Here is a 17,779-nt window from a genome sequence, read left to right as displayed (position 1 = left end):
AAGACTGTCATTTTCTGGGTTATGTAGTGACTTACTACAAAGGAGGCCTTCAGACAGGAAATCAGTTTGAGTAGCTCTGTGCATCAGCACTTTTAGCTTGTTGGTGATGTTATTTCTAATGCTCATAGCACACTTTCACTGCAACAAAAATTATTTACCAAATGGAATAGAACAGTGGTCCCTGCACTCCCTTCATTGGTAAAGGCTGCTCTTCATATCCACCATTTTGCTATCTCTTTGTATGGGCTATCACAGGGTCATTACAGAAATGACCCGAAAGACCCCTGCCTGTCAAGGGTTTTCTTCGAACCAGAGCTCCTGGTACTTTGAGGTTATAATTGTGAGATACTCCAGGAGATGTCTTTCCTGTGCCACTGTAAAATTCCTAAAGTAAAATTAATTTGCCTTCATTGTCAAAGAAGGAACCAATGTTATTTTAAAATTTTAGTTTGAGAGGTAGGGTAAGAAGTTACATAGTAGACAAGTAATCTCTGTTGAGACGAAATGGGGAGTCATTGTATAAGGCCTATGATATTTGCCCTAAAATATCCCAAAGAAAAACCTCTTTTTGGGTTTTCTTATTTTTGAGTGGGACATGTGAGTTATTTTAAAAAATTGTATTATGGTCCAACAAGAATTTCTAGGGTAGGTTGTATATCTTTTTAAATTGAAAGCTCTTTATACTCTTATAGTTTAATGCCATTATCCATTAGTTTATATAAATCTGATTTGAATCTATACTTCCATCCTGTATTGTGTATGGGCTATTATCCCTAAAGGTTCTATGATGTAGTGCTTCCTTTTGTCTTAAAGCTGTCTTACGTGGGCATCGTTGAGTGCTCTCTAGTGCCAGCATGTATATTTCAGGATTTTATCCACAGGTCCATGGTCATGTTATCCATGGCCATTGTGTCTTTTCAGATTTTTGAACCTGTTACCTCTTAATGCTTCCCACAGACTTAAAAGGTCTAATATTTTCTTTAATGTTTATTTATTAGGCAACTTCTTCCTACGCAAGCCTTAAATCCTCTTAATTATCTTAATTATTCTTCTTTTCTACCTACGGAACTTTTTATACCTATAATTTTCTTGTGTTACTATAATCAAGACCAGTATTCTAGTTCTGAACCAAGTATGATTTTATACAAATTGTTTCCAGTTCAAGTCATGAGGGCAACAAGACCAGATCCTTAAAAAATATACCTCTTTCATTAGGCAATATTCATTAACTTTATTAATTCATTAATTCAACCAATAATTCTTGATTGTTTACTCTTCTAGTATTGGAGATAGCACGCATGAGATGTACAGTCTAGTGGAAAAGATGAATAAGCAAATAAGTATATAATATGATGTCCAGTAAGGGCAGAGTAAAGGGCTAGAGAATGACAGAGGGCTATTTTTAGATAAGCCATCAGAGAAAGCTTCTTTAAGGAATTGACATTTGAACAGAAAATTGAGTCAAGAACATCAAAGCTTTTACTAATGCTTACGCTCTGACCAAGCAATTCTATGTCTACAAATTCACCCTAAGGAAAAAAAAAAATCAAGATTGCGTTATAAGGTGTATTGTCTAGAGTAATTAAAATCTGAACAGCCTCAAGTGTCTAAAATAAAGGATTAGTCAAAAAAGTTAGTATAAAAAAAAAAAAGTTAGTAAAGCTGGTTTTTATTATTGAAAAATATTCATCAGCAGCCGCATAGAGAACATTGTATTTATTATGATCCCTCCCTATTTTTGTTTTTATATGTGTATAAATGCATAGAAAAAATCTAGGAGAGGAAGTACCAAATGTTAGAAACAATTTTCTCTGTGTGGGAGAAATAAAGATCGCTTTGGGGGTTTTTTCTCTTTGTGTTTCTGTATTTTGACATTTTCTGCATTAAACATGGATTGCTTGTACAGTTTAATCAAAAGCAACAAACAGCTCTGACAGCCTGGGCCATGCAGTAACTATAGTCCCATATGGGCTGTTCTTTTATTCCTGATTACTATGGACTAAGAAAATGATGAGTAAATATACTTTTGTAGCCCAACTGCAGAGGTTACACATCAATATTGAGAATCTCCGGGAGGAGAAGGACAGTGAAATCACAAGCACTCGAGATGAATTGCTTAGTGCCCGAGATGAAATTTTACTCCTTCATCAAGCAGCAGAAAAGGCTGCCTCTGAGCGGGACACTGACATTGCTTCTCTACAAGAAGAGCTTAAGAAAGTGCGAGCCGAGCTTGAGCGGTGGCGGAAAGCAGCATCTGAATATGAGAAAGAAATCATGAGTTTGCAAAATACTTTTCAGCTTCGATGTCAGCAATGTGAGGACCAGCAGAGAGAAGAAGCAACGAGGCTACAAGGTAAGAAATGTATTTTACATAAAGCTCTTAACTCTTGATAACGATAACTTTATAACTTGTACAAAATAACCATTCAGGCTAGTTTTGTCTTTGACGATGATTGGTTGTATAAAGCAGTGTTTTTATATTGGGGCTATAAGCATTCTTCAGGTCTGTAAGCTCTACAATAAATTGAAAATCTTTACAATTTTACATTTTATTTAAATACTGTTAAAAATTATTTGTCTTATAAAAGTGAAGTGAGAAAAAAATATTACTGAAGTTTAGGGTGATGGGAACTTCCCTGAGGCGCCACTGCGAAGTAACAGGAGTCAAAGAATAGCCATGTAAAATCTACGTGTTTAAGGGAAAAAATAGTTATGTTCCTATATTAACAAATGTGTTTTGGGACTATTTTAGGTGAACTAGAGAAGTTGAGAAAGGAATGGAATGTATTGGAAGCCGAATGCCGTTCTCTAAAAAAGGAAAATGTTTTGCTATCATCAGAACTGCAGCGGCAAGAAAAAGAATTGCACAAGTATGCAAGAACTCTTTTTTAGGTTCAAAATATTTCTTTATCTTTAGATTTTCATCTAAATTTTAAGTGTAATTTTGATACTTAAATACCTTTTTGGAGCAAAATATTCAGCCAGACTCTTTGGCTATCTGGCAGGTTAACCACGCTAAATGAGTACTTCAGCACTTTTTTTCTGCCATCACCTGCATGTCCTTTCCTTTTGGTGTACTCATGGAATACAGATTCATTAAATGCCCCTTCTCCTCACCAAAAGACAGACAGAAGATCTAAACAAACAGACAGCAAAAGGTCTATGATTGAACTTGCCCTTCAAACTAAATGATAATAAATTTCAAATACAAGTTTGTTTTTCTTTCTTGCCAATGATCCCTTCTGTTTATAAGGGTGATCAGGAGGTGGCTATGATAAAGAATTGATACTGTTGAAAGATACAAATTCAGCTTTTGAATTTCAAACAGGGTTATATAAAAAGTAATAATATATGAGATCAAAAATTTGCTAAAACCAATTAAATCTTTCTAACATCCATTACCTTACAGGCAAACCAATGAATGTAATAGATTTATTCCAGCAAATTTAGTGGAGTCCTATTTTCTCATCAACACTTTTTGCACAGTTTAAAATTTATTTCTTCCTTAAATATTTGATCCATTCCATGTTTTTTATTTAAACAATGTTTACATTCTAATTCAGATATGAAAGTAGTACATGTTTATTATTGAAGCCATTCTTTAATCCATCTCCCTCCCCAGAGTACACCAAAAATGGGAGTCATTACTCTCTTATTAGCCTTGCATTTATATTCCTGAAGAGCCTTAAGATTAGCAAAAACTCAGTGACCAAGGTCAGTTCCCATAGAAAACAAGCTTTAGGGAAAAATGATAACGAAAGGACTAGATATATCAGAAAATAGTATTCCTCGTTATCTCTTATAAAAACAAAGGCGGGACTTCCCTGGTAGTCCAGTGGTTAAGACTTCACCTTCCAATGCAGGGGGTGCAAGTTTGATCCCTGGTTGGGGATCCCACATGCCTCTCAGCCAGAAAACCAAAATATAAAACAGAAGCAATATTGTAACAAATTCAATAAAGACTTTAAAAAATGGTCCACATCAAAAAAAAAATCTTAAAAAAAAAAGTTATTTAACCTCACTGGACCTCAATTAAAAAAAAAAAAAGGCAACTGTAATATCGGTTTTACATTTAAAAAATCAAGAACTAGTTGAAGGAGCAAGATGTGCTGACTTATTCTCTAAAATGCCTTACAAGATCATATGGTCAATATCAGTATCTTTAAAGCATTTTTTTCTCTTCCAGTGTCATATCTTTCCATAGTCTTTTCTATGTGTATTACTTTTTGAATGTTTAAAGATAACTAATAATAAAGAACAAAACAAATGTTTGTTTTTTATGTAAAAGTTTGTAAAAGCAATTTCAAAATATGAAAATGACAAAATAAAGGCCCAAAACACAAACAAACAAACAAATAAATGGATGCTCTCACACAGACACACATGCACACATTTGTGTATATGTGTGTACCAACTGCTCATCTGTGTGACAGAACATGTGGGCAAATTGTTTGGTATAAAGTGTATGTAAGATGATACAGACACTCAAGTTCTTCATATTTGGAATACATTTGGATCTTGGTGAATCCATTTAGTTTGGTATTCTATCAAGAAATACTGATATTTGATTACCAGTACTGATTATCTTAAACTATTCTTGTTTTGGAATTTTTGATACTTTAAAGATTCAGACTTGATCCCTTATTTTTGAGATATGATTAATTTGGAATCTGGCAGATTGTTAAATGTTTTTTTTTTAATTACTTCAAATTTTGTTTAAATGTTGAAAAGCAATCCTACAAACTCCTCATGAGTTAGAAGCATATGGTTTAATAATATTAGGCCCCAGAAGGGTGGAATATATTAGATCATTGGTCAAGTTATCTGTCTAAACTCACATAAACTATTTAAAGACATTAATTCTGTTTTTTAAACTTTTCTGATTTAATAGTTCTCTAAGTTAATTTGTTAAGCCTCCCCAGCATGTAAGTAGTATTTAGAAGCTAGTCTCCCTTTACAGTGTCTTACATGCCATATAGTCCTAGCTATATTGCCCTGACAACATCACACTTACACCCTACGATCTGCCTAGCATCTAATCAGCATGGGATTTATACTCTAGTACTTCAGTTACATTATTGAGTCTGAGTCTCATGATCCATCCTGAGAGGATGTCTCGAAAACCTTATCCTCCTTTAGCTATTTCTGCTGTAGATGGGAGCCAGATTCTTTAACACAGCTACAGTAGACAGGTCTTTTGTTCTTGGTTGTCCATGGGGTAGAAGGAATTGAACAAAGAATTTCTATTCCTGCTTATCAAGCTGTTTTCCTAGTGTGTAAATGGGACTTTTTTTTTACATCAGGTTGTAACAGCAATTATAGAATTTAAGCTGGAAAACAGCCTCAGAAATTATTGAGTTCTGTCTTCTTGTTTGACAGTGGAGGGCACTGAGACTCTCCTTGTGTTATTTGTGTCTGTGCAAATGGTGCCTGGCACAGATCTCAGAGCTCAGGAAATGCTTACTCAGAGAATGAAATGGCACCAGTTAAATGACTTGCTCAACATCGCACAACTAAATAGTGGCAGATCTGGGGTCTAGAACCCAGACTCCTGGTTCTTTGTCTTGTGCTTTCCCCCCCAATTTGGTGTCTTCTCATTTCAGTAGGTTTATCTTTACTTAAGTTGGAAGTGGCTCCTAAGCTTTAAGTTTCTGTCAGCCATCCTATTTGTCAAGTACTTAAAGAAAATAGTTGGAATATGTGCTTTCTTTTCCTGTAGAAGACCTACACTGAATCTTTTTATGATACAGTTAATATAATGTGATATGACAAAATATACAATTAGTCACCTTCTATTTTTACAATTTCAAACTTTGTGTGTATTTGATTATCTGAAAATAGGACACAGCTTTAAACTTTCATTGTTTTAGTGTTTTAATGCTTTTTACTTATTGAAAATATCATTCTTTTTTACACTTTTCTTTCCTCATCTGAAATCCACTTCATCCGTCCTAGTAAAATGTATAAGAAATTGGACTTCCTGCTGTGTCTGGTTTCTACATGAATAACTCTGTCAATATTTATGTTGCAGTTCTCAGAAGCAGAGTTTAGAGCTTACCAGTGATCTCAGCATCCTGCAGATGACTAGGAAAGAGCTTGAGAATCAAGTGGGATCCTTGAAAGAACAGCATCTTCGGGATTCAGCTGATTTAAAAACTCTTCTCAGTAAGGCTGAAAACCAAGCAAAGGATGTACAGAAAGAGGTAAAGCGAAAAGACATTATGAGCCCAATTATGGTTGGACTTAAAGCCAAAAGCAAATCAGATATTCATGCTAGTTAGAACTAAAGGGAAGCATTACCTGTCACAGAGTTGATACTAGGAGCATCTCTGCCTGGTGATTTCTAGCTGTGTATCATGATCCATATATAGAGAATTCATCAGTAAGGTTTGGTCTCAAAAATATAAATATACAAAATTACTTTAAAAGTTTTTCTCTACCAGTTAGTTGACCTATATGAGAAGTCCTTTGTACCACATTACTTAATTCACTGTTTATCTTTCAAAGACAGTATCATATTTAATTTAGAATACTTTTGGAAAGCTAACTGGGACCACACCATAATGCTGTCTAAACCCCTCAGGTGACACTGGCCTGAAAAGTTGCTTATGAGAAAACTCAGCTCATACCCAGCCAGCCAAACACATGTTCTGTGACCGTTTTTTTGGTGGCTTTAAAAAAAAAATCATGTTTAAAATGGTGAGGGTTGATGTTGGAGCAGAGACCCCACCCAGGCTTCTCCTGAGCAGAGCCTTGAAGTTGAGAGTGGGGCAGTAAGAGCTGCGATCAGTCCTACTGGCCTTGTACTATTCCCTGCATTGACTTCTGGCCAGCTTAGGGAATGGAGAAGGCTGATGCAGTTTCATCTACCCAGCAGGGCTCACCCCAGTTGTAGACCCTCTTAAATGAAGGATTTGTTTTAAACAGAAGGAAGTTGAAGACAACTCTTTGTCTTCAATAACAAATTTTCCCAAAATTGTTTTTAGAAAATCTGTTTAATCAATGTAGTTTTCCTTTGCACTTTTCTTTCCCTGTAGTATCCTGAACTTGGAAATGATTGTTGTTCTTCTGTCTTCATGTTTGTTCCTAAAGAAAAAAACTGTAACGTTTTTTTATTCACATGTGGCCATATTGATTTTGTAATATGTTCATCTTTTATCTTCTTGCTAAGGATATGTATTTTGGGAGAAATCTCATTTTATTTGGTTGGAACACAAATTTTGTGCCAAAGTAAATATACTAGTATTTAATACTGTAAGCACTTTGTGTCCTTTCAGTCCACATGCCATAATTCTTTCAAAATCTGGGAAGAATGCTGTGGTCGGAAGATGATTCTGTTGTATGTTACTCTGAATGCGTTAGCCATTTTGTTGCATTATTTGTTTGCCTGTTTTTGGTCACTGAGCAATCAGTGCGAAATGCTTTAACTGTTCCCACAAATGGCAGTGGCATGTTGTCACAGCATCTAAATTGTTGGTAGCCTTTGGATTGCATTAAATGCAGCACATTTAAAAATATGTCTGATCTTGTCAGTATGTTTCTTTCCTATTTTCTTGTTCAATGTTTTCATTGTGAAATGAAGTGTAGTCACCATACCATGCTCCTTTATAATGTGAAATGGCTTTTCTTTCCGTTTGTCCTGATGTCAACTATTGGATACTAGTCTGTAACTAAAACCTTCTTTAATGAGATTCTTATATCTGTGTAATCCACTGCAAATGAATTACTACCTTTTATTAATGCACATACATTCCCTTTCAGCATTTCCCCTTTGTCTCCTTTCTCTCATAGAATCATACTTAATGTGCACAATGTAATGATTGTGTATCTTCAGCACTGTCACAGGTTCAAATGTTACAAACTAAGCAAGCCCAGATATGATTATTTTTGTGAAGAAGAACCAAAGGTGCTGGTAATATTGTGTGGTATTTCCCTCTTAATCAGAACTGAGCTCATTTCTCATCTCTGAGTTAGAAAGCAAGATGGAGCAAAATGATATCCAAGGGAGGTGTGACACTAAGGCTACAGAAGGTGACCTTTGTTCTGACAATTAAATTTTATATATGCGGCAGCTTTTGTTTGAACATTTAAAAAAGAAAAAGTACATGAGCAAAGTAAAATCTAATCCTCAGTGTTAAGAGAAAAATAATGGTATACCATCTTTATATTTGACTTAAGAAAGCGGCTATATATTTTGATTTAGTAGGAATATCTGTAATTTAAGAATTCATAAAACATTGAGCACACAAGTCCACCCTGCAAAGACTGACTGAGGAAAGTTGTTTGGCTTCACCATCTTGCCCTGGGGCCAGAGTCCTTCCCACCCACTCACAAGCTGAAGGTAAACAGCAGGATCTTCGGGACTAAGCTGCCTTCCTGTCATTCTCCACAACTCCTGGAACGGAGAAATGATTAAGTGCTTTGGTATAAAGGGCAGGCTGGATGTAAGAATGGTGGAAAAGGAAAATTTTGGTCAGCAAAGCACGTTTCACTTATTCTTTATTAGTCACTGTTAAGAATCAGATCATTGAGAATTGATTATGTTCTAAGAGACTTAGTGCGGAGACTAGTCTAGGTACACTGAATTTGCTTTGGCAACCTGCCGGTAACCTTTTGCCTTCTGGAAGGAAGTCCACAGACCCCACAAAAAAAGCTGTCATGAAGTCCATGAATCTTACTCCTTAGTTCATTCTCTGGCATACTACCCAGACTTGTTCTGGGAACGTTGTTAGGTAACAGAGAGTTCCTTTCATATTTTACCTCCCTCTCTGTACCCGTATCTTTCTTCCCACTTTATGGTGAACTCGCTGCTGACCCTAACCCCCTGCTTCCACCACTTCTGATTAATGTTTTTATACATTTGCATCTGTAATATTTATCTTTGGGGTGCATAATGATGAGCTCCTGATTAATCACTCCAAGGTGTTTGGATTATTCAGAAGCACTATATAAATGTGTCCTTTATTGAGAAATTTCTAGTATACAGGCAGAAAGGAACTATAGACTTTCCAGCCTCGTGGGCTGTGTTTAGGGAAGAGGAGGCATCTTTCTGGTATGCCAGACCTGTGGCATATTTATTTTATAATCAGCCCTTGTCTGTCTTTCTTCCTTCTAAAACCTTCAGAAATGGCAGAGTGGGGCAGTGGAGGCCGAGACAGAGGCACAGCCAGCAGCAGAACAGTCTTTGCTCTTTGACTGAGAGCCCAGCTTGCATGTAAGATGCAATATCTAGAAGTGAAACCAGTCTAGCATTCCTGCCTTCTGGGGCATTTAAAGTAGGGGCAAACCATACTGTGTTTTGCATTGATCTCACCTGTGTTCAAGGGCTAGGTAGTCTGTCTGAAAGTCATATTATATACAGTGAACTGTTTTCCAGAGCAGGAAATGGCATGTTTCACTATGGAAAAATATCAGAAACAGATTTTTTTAAATTATTTTTAATTGATGCTTATAAGTCTTAAATAGAGAGATAGAAATGTCCCAATCATAGTGATTGGTGCCTTAGATACATTTCTTTGCTTCATTTGCCTAGAAATTCCTTGTCCAGAACACTTTAATACCCAATGATGCTGGGTACAGGGAGGCCTAATGAGAGTTAATACTTTTTACTTCAAGACTAAAATAGCTTGGCTGACATTACTTACCAGGATATAAACTCAGACTTCCTAACCTTGCCATTTAATTAGGCTATGGAGTTTTTCTTCACTTGCTTTTCTTTTGCTCAGTTTGGAATTTTACTTTTCTCCTCTAATTCTCTTAGTGGAAAAAGTGACCCCTTATATTAGAAACAGATGACACGGTGGTGACTTCTCAATTTTTTTTAACACCAGGGCCACAAAATTCTTACATAGAATCAAGTAAACACTAAAGGCTTCTTATTATTAGTGCAAGTGATTCTTATTCTCCTTATAACAAAAAGGCTTGACTGTGGTGTTGCAGGTGACTAAACAGGCTCTGGTATATAAGCCTGACTAGACGCATAACTTCATACCCATTTTAAGTTGAGTCTGCACACTCTTTTTTCTTTGCCTTTAGTATGAAAAGACACAGACTGTACTCTCAGAACTGAAGTTGAAGTTTGAAAAGACTGAGCAGGAAAAACAATCAATCACAGATGAGCTCAAACAATGTAAAGACAACCTGAAGCTGCTCCGAGAGAAAGGAAATAATGTAAGTCTTTGCAAACTTGGCTTAGCTTTGATTGAGAGGCAGGTGAGAGCCCTGAAATTGATTTTTCAGAGGACTTTATTACTGATTTGAGAAACTAAGACCTGTAGTACACGTGAACTAAGCTTTTTATTATGAAATTCTATGATGGAATCATTGGGCTGTCAGATTTTTGAGTAAGAATTTGCCCCTTTAACCTGTACACCTAGAAGAGCCTAAGGACTACCTGGAGGAAGAGCCTTGTTTGCAAAAAAATAATTTACCTAAGAACTGTCAGCTTTTCCCGAATGAATCTGAAGTTCTGTCACTAAGCCTTCATCTAGCTCTTGTTTTTCCCCCTCTGGGAAACAAAGCACTATACCACCAGGGACCCACTGAAGAAAGAGTAATACATGACGATTCCTTAGCATTTGGCTGTATCAAAAAATGGAGACTTAATGATGGTTTTCATTTTGTAGTAATAATGTTCTCACTAAGGCACATTTCTAAAAAGCTTAGTGTCTTCTGGGCCTCCTATAAATATTAGGAAGTATTTGGTGAGTTTCTCTAGGGGGGTGTGTGGTGTGAAATTGGAACATTTTGGTATAAATTGAGTTTAATAATATTAATTTGTATTTTATTTGCTAGAGAGGCAGATGGTCTTTTAAAAGATGTTATACTAAATAAATGTTGTGTTACACGTTTTAGTGATCATTGCCTTTGTGGGCCCTAATTGATGGATGTTCAGTGTGGTTGATTGTGCTCTGACTTATTCCAAACCCCTGTCATGGCTTGGACACTGCAGTGGGCATGAGCCGCATACTTCTTATGGAGGAAGGCACTCTGCTTAACTTGCAGCACAAGTACAAAAGAGTAATGTTGCATGGCCATCCAGTTACACAGTCACACTCAGAATGCTTATGAGTTGTGTCCAACTGTTCTTTGCTAAAGAAAGTCCTAGTTTGTTTTTTTTTTAATAAAGACTTGTTGCTTAAGTAGAAGCCTTTCAGAAATTTATGAATTGGGTATGGAGGCTTTATGATAAGCAAAAATGGATTGCATTTATTTTGAAAATGTCAATTACAGAACTCTCCTGAAATCAGATCATAATGGTTTGGTTACTTCTCTCTTTTGTGTTAATTCATATCTCTCTGATTATGGAATTTCAGTCTACCTTCTACTAAATTAACCTATGAAGACATCTAGGATAATCAGAATGGATCCCTCTATATGATTTAGAGCCTATTTGAAAGTAACGTTGCTATTATTATTTATAGTTATACAAATAATTTACTTTAAGGGTGGATTTCCTATTTTTATGACATTAGACTTATGGTAATGAAATATTACTCTGTAATAACACTCCTTGTAGTAATTCCCTTCCAATTTAAAAAATTACTGGGAATTCCCTGACAGTCCAGTGGTTAGGATTCCACACTTCCACTGCAAGGGGCATAGGTTCAAACCCTGGCTGGGGAAGTAATATCCCACATGCTATGTGGTGCAGCCAAAAAAATAATAATAATAAAATTAAATTAAAAATTACTTATATTCTTGTAACATCACTGAAAGCCCTGAGATTCAGCTGCCTGTCTTTATATAATAAATGTTTCTCATATGTTATGTCAGATCTCTTGCTTGATTTAGAAAAATAAATGCCATGCATCACAGGGCATTTATTTTTAAGCTTGAAAGCAATACTATCTCAAGCAAAAGAGTTTTGGTTTAAAAAAAAAAAAAAGGTTTTGCTAGAGGGATAAAATAAACCTTAGCTGTTTCCAAAGGAGTACATTGTCAAATAATGGTTTCTGAGTATGGAACAAAAATAATGTACTGTCAAGCAGAGCATCAGCTGGTGAGGTATTTTCATTGCTCTGTCTTAATGTGCTACATTTCGTTAGGGAGTAGGGACACCCACATTGCCTCCAGCTGTTCCTTTTAAACTGGTAGTTTGCCAACTTACATACCACAGTCCATCATTCTGGATTGTATTAGATGTCTTTAAAATGTCTTTCTACCCTCCCTCCCACCCCCCTGGGTTCTAAATCATCTTATCTGATTCTTTTATAGCATAAAATGATTTTAATATCCCTTCCCTTCTTTAGCCTTCCATATTACAACCCGTCCCAGCCGTATTCATCGGCCTATTCCTGGCTTTCCTGTTTTGGTGTTTCGGTCCATTGTGGTAGAGAAAGGTACAAGCACTACTGTTGAGTCCTTGTCTGTTTGTCCCCGTCACCTGTTTGTGCCATATTTGTAATATAGTGCATGGCAAAACCACACAGGTATTTTGTTACCTGAAGCAAACCTTTCATTTAGTATGCTATGTATTGTGTCATACAAATGAACTGAATGATCAACTAATCACATAACATATTGTCTTGTTTCCTTTGTAGTAATGCTAACCATGAATTAATTCCAACCTAACCAGATGTTAATATGCTGTCTTTAACTGAGTCTTTGTCTCTAGCAAACCGGAGTAAACTGTGAATTGCTGCAGCTTAGTACCCCCTTCCCAATTATATGTTTAATCAGCTCTGAATGAGAAATGAAGAGTTTGCCTCTTTGAAGTTTTCAGCGAGCTTTCTTCCCCCTCCTTCCTTCCCTCTTCTTTTCCATGGTGTAGAGATTCGTTGTTTCAACCCTTTGCCTATATTACACTGTGGCTAAGAAGATGAAAAAGGATGAGAGTAGCATAATGGACCATTGGCTCACAATCTCAACCTCAGTATGCATTTACTTGTGAGAGTATCAGCCTGTCCCATGTCTTTCTGAGCCCTGATCTGCAACATCACAATATTTCTTTAAAAGCTAGCTTTCTCAATACAACTCAGAACACTAGTGAAAATAAAGTTTTCAAACAATGCAAATTGATATTGTAAAGCCCTCTGATAGTTAACAGAGAACAGCCCATCCATGTTCGCCCCCAACAAGCATACTGGTTAGTAGAGCGTATGAGATGATCACGTGGCATTATGACCCTGGACATGGTGTTTACCAAAAGCATCAGAGAAGCAGGGTCTCTAACATCACTTTGCCATCTTGAACCCCTTCTGATTTTGTCTTCTGTGGTTTAAGATTAGAGGATCAAAGCTTAGACCATTTTCTTTCTATCACCTTACCCACCAGCCCCTTGTATAAAACTATGCCAACATGTGAGTCTGGTTTTTATCAAGAAATAAACATTTTAGGCAGAAACATACTCCAGGCATTTGTGGACATCAGTTAGCTGTAATATGTGGATACCGGAGTAAATAAAACAGGCTGAGCTCAAAGGGTTTCTTAGAGAAGTCACTATTAGGCTTCAAAGAAAATTGAAAACTGCCCAAGAGTTTCCTGCAATGTATTTGGCTTCCACACAATGGTCCTCTAAAACAGTTCCTGCTATTATGGCTCTCCTCACACCTGCACTCCCTCACCTTTTTTTCTTTTTTTAAAATTTATTCTTATGCAAAGATAAGGTTTTTCTAATATTCTGTTAAGTATTCAGGACTCTCTGGAACCAAGGGGTTAATAGGTATGAAAAAAGAAGGGAGAATGTGATTTTGACTCTTGGTTTCTTTCCACACAGAAACCCTGGCCCTGGATGCCCATGTTGGCTGCCCTGGTTGCGGTGACAGCCATCGTGCTGTACGTGCCAGGTCTGGCCAGAGCTTCTCCATGAGAGCGTTTCTTGAGTCCGTACACCGTCCTCCCTCTAGAAGCTGGCACCACACTCATGCTGGGGACAAACAGAACCATTTTCTTCCTTTTTACCTCTTAAAACAGCAGAAGTGCAAGAATACAGCTGTAGGGTCATTGCTTTAAATTATATAAAATGTATCTGTCTATAAAGAGGATATAAAATTGTGACTTTATTCTACTGTAAGCAATAATTTGCTTGCAATTTTTCATGTAATTTTTAAATTAGTATGTTGAAATTCTGAATATTATGGTGGCCTAAAGTAGGCTTCTTGGTACACCAAATTATTTATAACATTAAATTTATGGGTATTTTACTCTGAATTCTAATGGCCAGATAATTCATTTTTTTGATTCGATAACTACCCAAACCAAACAACTGATACATACATGGGAAGAGAGGCCCTGTGTGCTCAGTGCCTATCAGTTTGAATATATACACATATATATATATATTTTTTACATATTTACGCCATTTTTACTTGTTATAAAACCACTGAGCTATTGGGAACAAGACTTAGAGACAACTATTTGCGTGGATTTTTTTTTTTTTTTTAAGGAGAAATACACTTGGAAAATACTCTGTTCTAGTGATAATTTGGGGAATATGTGCACGTTTGTTCAGCCTTAATGTGACTTGACGATGTGGAGGACATCAACTTTGAAAAACTTTCCATGAGAGTGTGTATTTTCTTGAGCAAACTGAAGTATTTCTGGGAGCAAAAACATAGTAATTATACAGTTTCAGTGCAGTAAACCAAACTGTTGAGTCAATTGGAATGTAATTTATTAAACCTCATGTATTTAAAGAGATATTTTCTTTAAAAGCCAAGTTACTTTCTCATATACAGCATTTTAGGAAGCATGACTTTTTTTTTCCTATCATCTCTTCCTCCAAGCATGTTTAATTGAAGAAAGAGAATTAATATCTCTTTAGATAAGCTTTTACTGACTTAATTTGGATAATGATATTTCAAAGCTAATTCATGTTCGAGGGGAGCAGTTGTTACCTACCAACAGATTTCCTGGTTGGGGAGGCAAATGGTTATTTTCTTTTTATTGTTGTTAATTGGGACGTTCTGTTAACGAGAAGCACTATTCCCAAGATTAATAGTGTTCCATGCACAGTAAAGCACCTAAACACTGCTTGATGTTACAAATTTAAAACACGGAAGTGAAGGTTTAGCTATGGTTTTTGTGCGGCACCACAGTTATGTCAATGAAGTTTATTTAGGTCATAGAATATCCTAAAGTATCACATAGTTACATTTTTCAGTCAATGAAAACTGGGAGGGAATGTCAGTGAATTGGCTTGAGTGTTCTGTGGCAATCCACAGGCCTGGCCAAATATTGAAAGAGAAGTTTAGGATATAATTTGCCTTGTGATGTTTGGCAGTCATTGTTTATACTTTAAAGGTTGTATTTTAAGCCATTTGGGGTTTGCTGTTGGGAGGATCACTAGATTTATGGAGGAATTAGTCACAAATGACTTGTAGAAAATACTGTCATATAGTTCATTTCATCATTTTCTGTTGCAGGAAGCCACTCCACCACAGAATGCTAATATGCCAGTGGTACCCAGTACCTCCTGTATATAGGTTATTGCAAATATTGTTCTGAAATGCTTAACTTCAGAATTACATTTTTTAAAGTAAATAATTGTTTTAAATCTATTTTGTAAAGATATAAAGTACAATAGAATTTCTGGAGTACAGATTAAACTATTTGCACTAACACACGTGATGTGCATGATTTAATAAAATAACTTTACTCTCCCTATGCATTTTTGAGTTGGATATCATTGAAATTCTTAGTACTGACTCTACTATTGTATTGTTAATAGTCTTTTCATGAAATGACTCTTTATGCAACATAATGTACGTTTAGTGTTCTTCAGGGTTTAAAGGAAAACACTGAGCTGTTTCCTCCAGGTTTTATTAGCCTTTTATTTAACTTACTGCTCTAAATTTTTTCCCTTTTACTATGGTTATTGTTAAAACGTGACTCACTTGCCAGACAAGTCTCTTTAAATATAAAGTCAATATTTACTTTATTCAAATTGAATAAATGGGTTTTTGTAGTGAACTGCCAGTTTTTCCGTAAGAACATAAATGAGCCTATTCATAAGCAGTACCCCCAGTTTTGTTCAGTTTACTTTCAGGTTAAATAAAGAGTAGGATTATTCACTTGGAGTGATAGAGTCATTAAGAAGTTTTATCCTAGCAGTTAAGAATTGAACAACCCTATGACACATTTAAAAATTACATTAAGGTGCTACATGGCTGGGTCAGAAAATGAAAAGAACGTGGTGTTTAAAGCTAAAACATCCGTATTGGCGTACTGGCTCTGCCTTAGGCAAATCATTTGTCTTCTCTGAGTCTCTACTTCCTCATTTATAAAATGGAGAGAATAATATCTATATTTTTAGCGGTAGTATGAAAATTTTAAAAATAATGTATGTGAAGTGTCAAGTGGTAAATAAACACCGCAAATATTTAAGTTTTAGGTGAACCAGTACAGCTATTTAAAATGAATTGATTGACTCAACTGTTGAGACTTTGTGTGTGAATGAGATAGAACTGCAGTGGAATGACTCCTAAGAAAGCATCCAGCTCTGTTCATCCCTTTTATAGTTGTGTCTTTAGGAAGTAATATGCTTAGTTTGATTATGAGCCAATTGCTTACAACAGTTTGGAATTCCTGTTGTGACTGCCTTCAAGAGCAATTCTGAGTCACATATGAAAACCAGTCACACTGCTGCATAATCAGAGGCTTTCAACTGAAAATAGTATTGCCTAGCTTGATCTCTCACTTCAATCACCAGACTTGACCCCCAGTGACTTTTGGCTACTTCCAGTGATTACATCTACTATCAAAAGGATGGAAATCTGTTACCAAAGAGGAAAAAACTACATACAAGTCAACTGTGTTAAAAATGTGCAGCCTTCCTCCCATAAAATTCACGTCTGGAAGTTTATTCTGAGGGCATAATTGTGTGTTCAAAATTTTAACTACCAGGACATTTAGTATAGCATTTTTCTGTAATAGTGATGGGTAAACAACCTAAATATCCAGCAGTGGGTCATCGGTTAAATAAATTAATATTGCCACCCTACAGATTGCTGTGCTTGCAGAGTATGTGGGAATATATTCATACTATATTAAGAAAGAGGTTACCAGTGTAGAATAACCTTGGTTTTGTAAAGAAAAAAATGTAGACATACAGGATATGTTTATAGCAGGAGGACTCAGAACGATTTTTTATCCAGGCTACACTAGTGCTTCTGTCTGTATGATTGAGGGTCAATTCTGTTCCCTTTTTATGATTTCTGATTTAGTTTTAGTGGTAAATATATGTTGCTTTTGTAAATTAAAAAGCTATTTGGTTTTGCTTTAAATTAGAAACAGAAAGAAGTCTGCAGAATTCTAAGTTGCTTTTCGTAATTGAATGAGTACCTTGTCAAAGTACCTATGTTTAAAAGAGTTAATGTTCATTTGCACTTATGAATTCTGGTGTGTTCATTTAAATATCAGTCTTACAATTTTAAACATGCTTTGTACATGTATATGTAGAATCAGAATACTGGAAGAGGTCTTAGCAATTCGTTCTCACCGTTTTGCCTATCAGGGAGAAAACCCAGAGCATTTTTAACTCATAGTCAGATTTACAGTAAGTTATAAAGTTGAGGATGAGGATGATTATTTTTTTGCTACTCCATATTGTGTCTCCAGGCTTTGATGGTTTTACATCCATTCATTTAGCAAATACTTTTTGAGTGTCTGATGTGAGACATTGTGCCAGGTTCTGGCAATATTCAGTTCCTACTGTCATAGAGCTTTTGCTGTAGAGGAGAAATACAGGCAAGGAAGCTGGCCAGTCACAATACAGGATGCTAGAGGAAGACGTAGGAACCTGTGGAACCATAGAAAAAGGGTGCATTTCCTCTCACCT

The 17,779-nt window shown here is 36.0% G+C and overlaps 1 protein-coding gene across 50 annotated transcripts in view; it reads left to right on the top strand.

Moving 5' to 3' along the window:
• The window catches only part of SLMAP (sarcolemma associated protein), a 150,914-nt gene extending 135,308 nt beyond the window's left edge, over positions 1 to 15,606 (top strand). For 28 of the 50 annotated variants that reach the window (XM_082344748.1, XM_082344741.1, XM_082344745.1 and 25 more), the window contains 6 exons: positions 2,033 to 2,353; positions 2,753 to 2,870; positions 6,032 to 6,203; positions 10,036 to 10,170; positions 12,252 to 12,341; positions 13,718 to 15,606. In XM_082344748.1, coding sequence (XP_082200874.1) covers positions 2,033 to 2,353; positions 2,753 to 2,870; positions 6,032 to 6,203; positions 10,036 to 10,170; positions 12,252 to 12,335 — 830 coding nt within the window. In that variant the 3' untranslated portion in view covers positions 12,336 to 12,341; positions 13,718 to 15,606. The remainder of the gene's footprint in view (positions 1 to 2,032; positions 2,354 to 2,752; positions 2,871 to 6,031; positions 6,204 to 10,035; positions 10,171 to 12,251; positions 12,342 to 13,717) is intronic. The other 22 variants (XM_082344740.1, XM_082344734.1, XM_082344737.1 and 19 more) reach the window with 1 other exon arrangement.
• Positions 15,607 to 17,779: the final 2,173 nt, after the last annotated feature.

This window comes from Balaenoptera borealis (genome assembly GCF_965194805.1).
Source record: "Balaenoptera borealis genome assembly, chromosome: 12".
NCBI classification, from domain to species: domain Eukaryota; kingdom Metazoa; phylum Chordata; class Mammalia; order Artiodactyla; family Balaenopteridae; genus Balaenoptera; species Balaenoptera borealis.
This window is presented reverse-complemented; position numbering and strand designations above follow the sequence as displayed.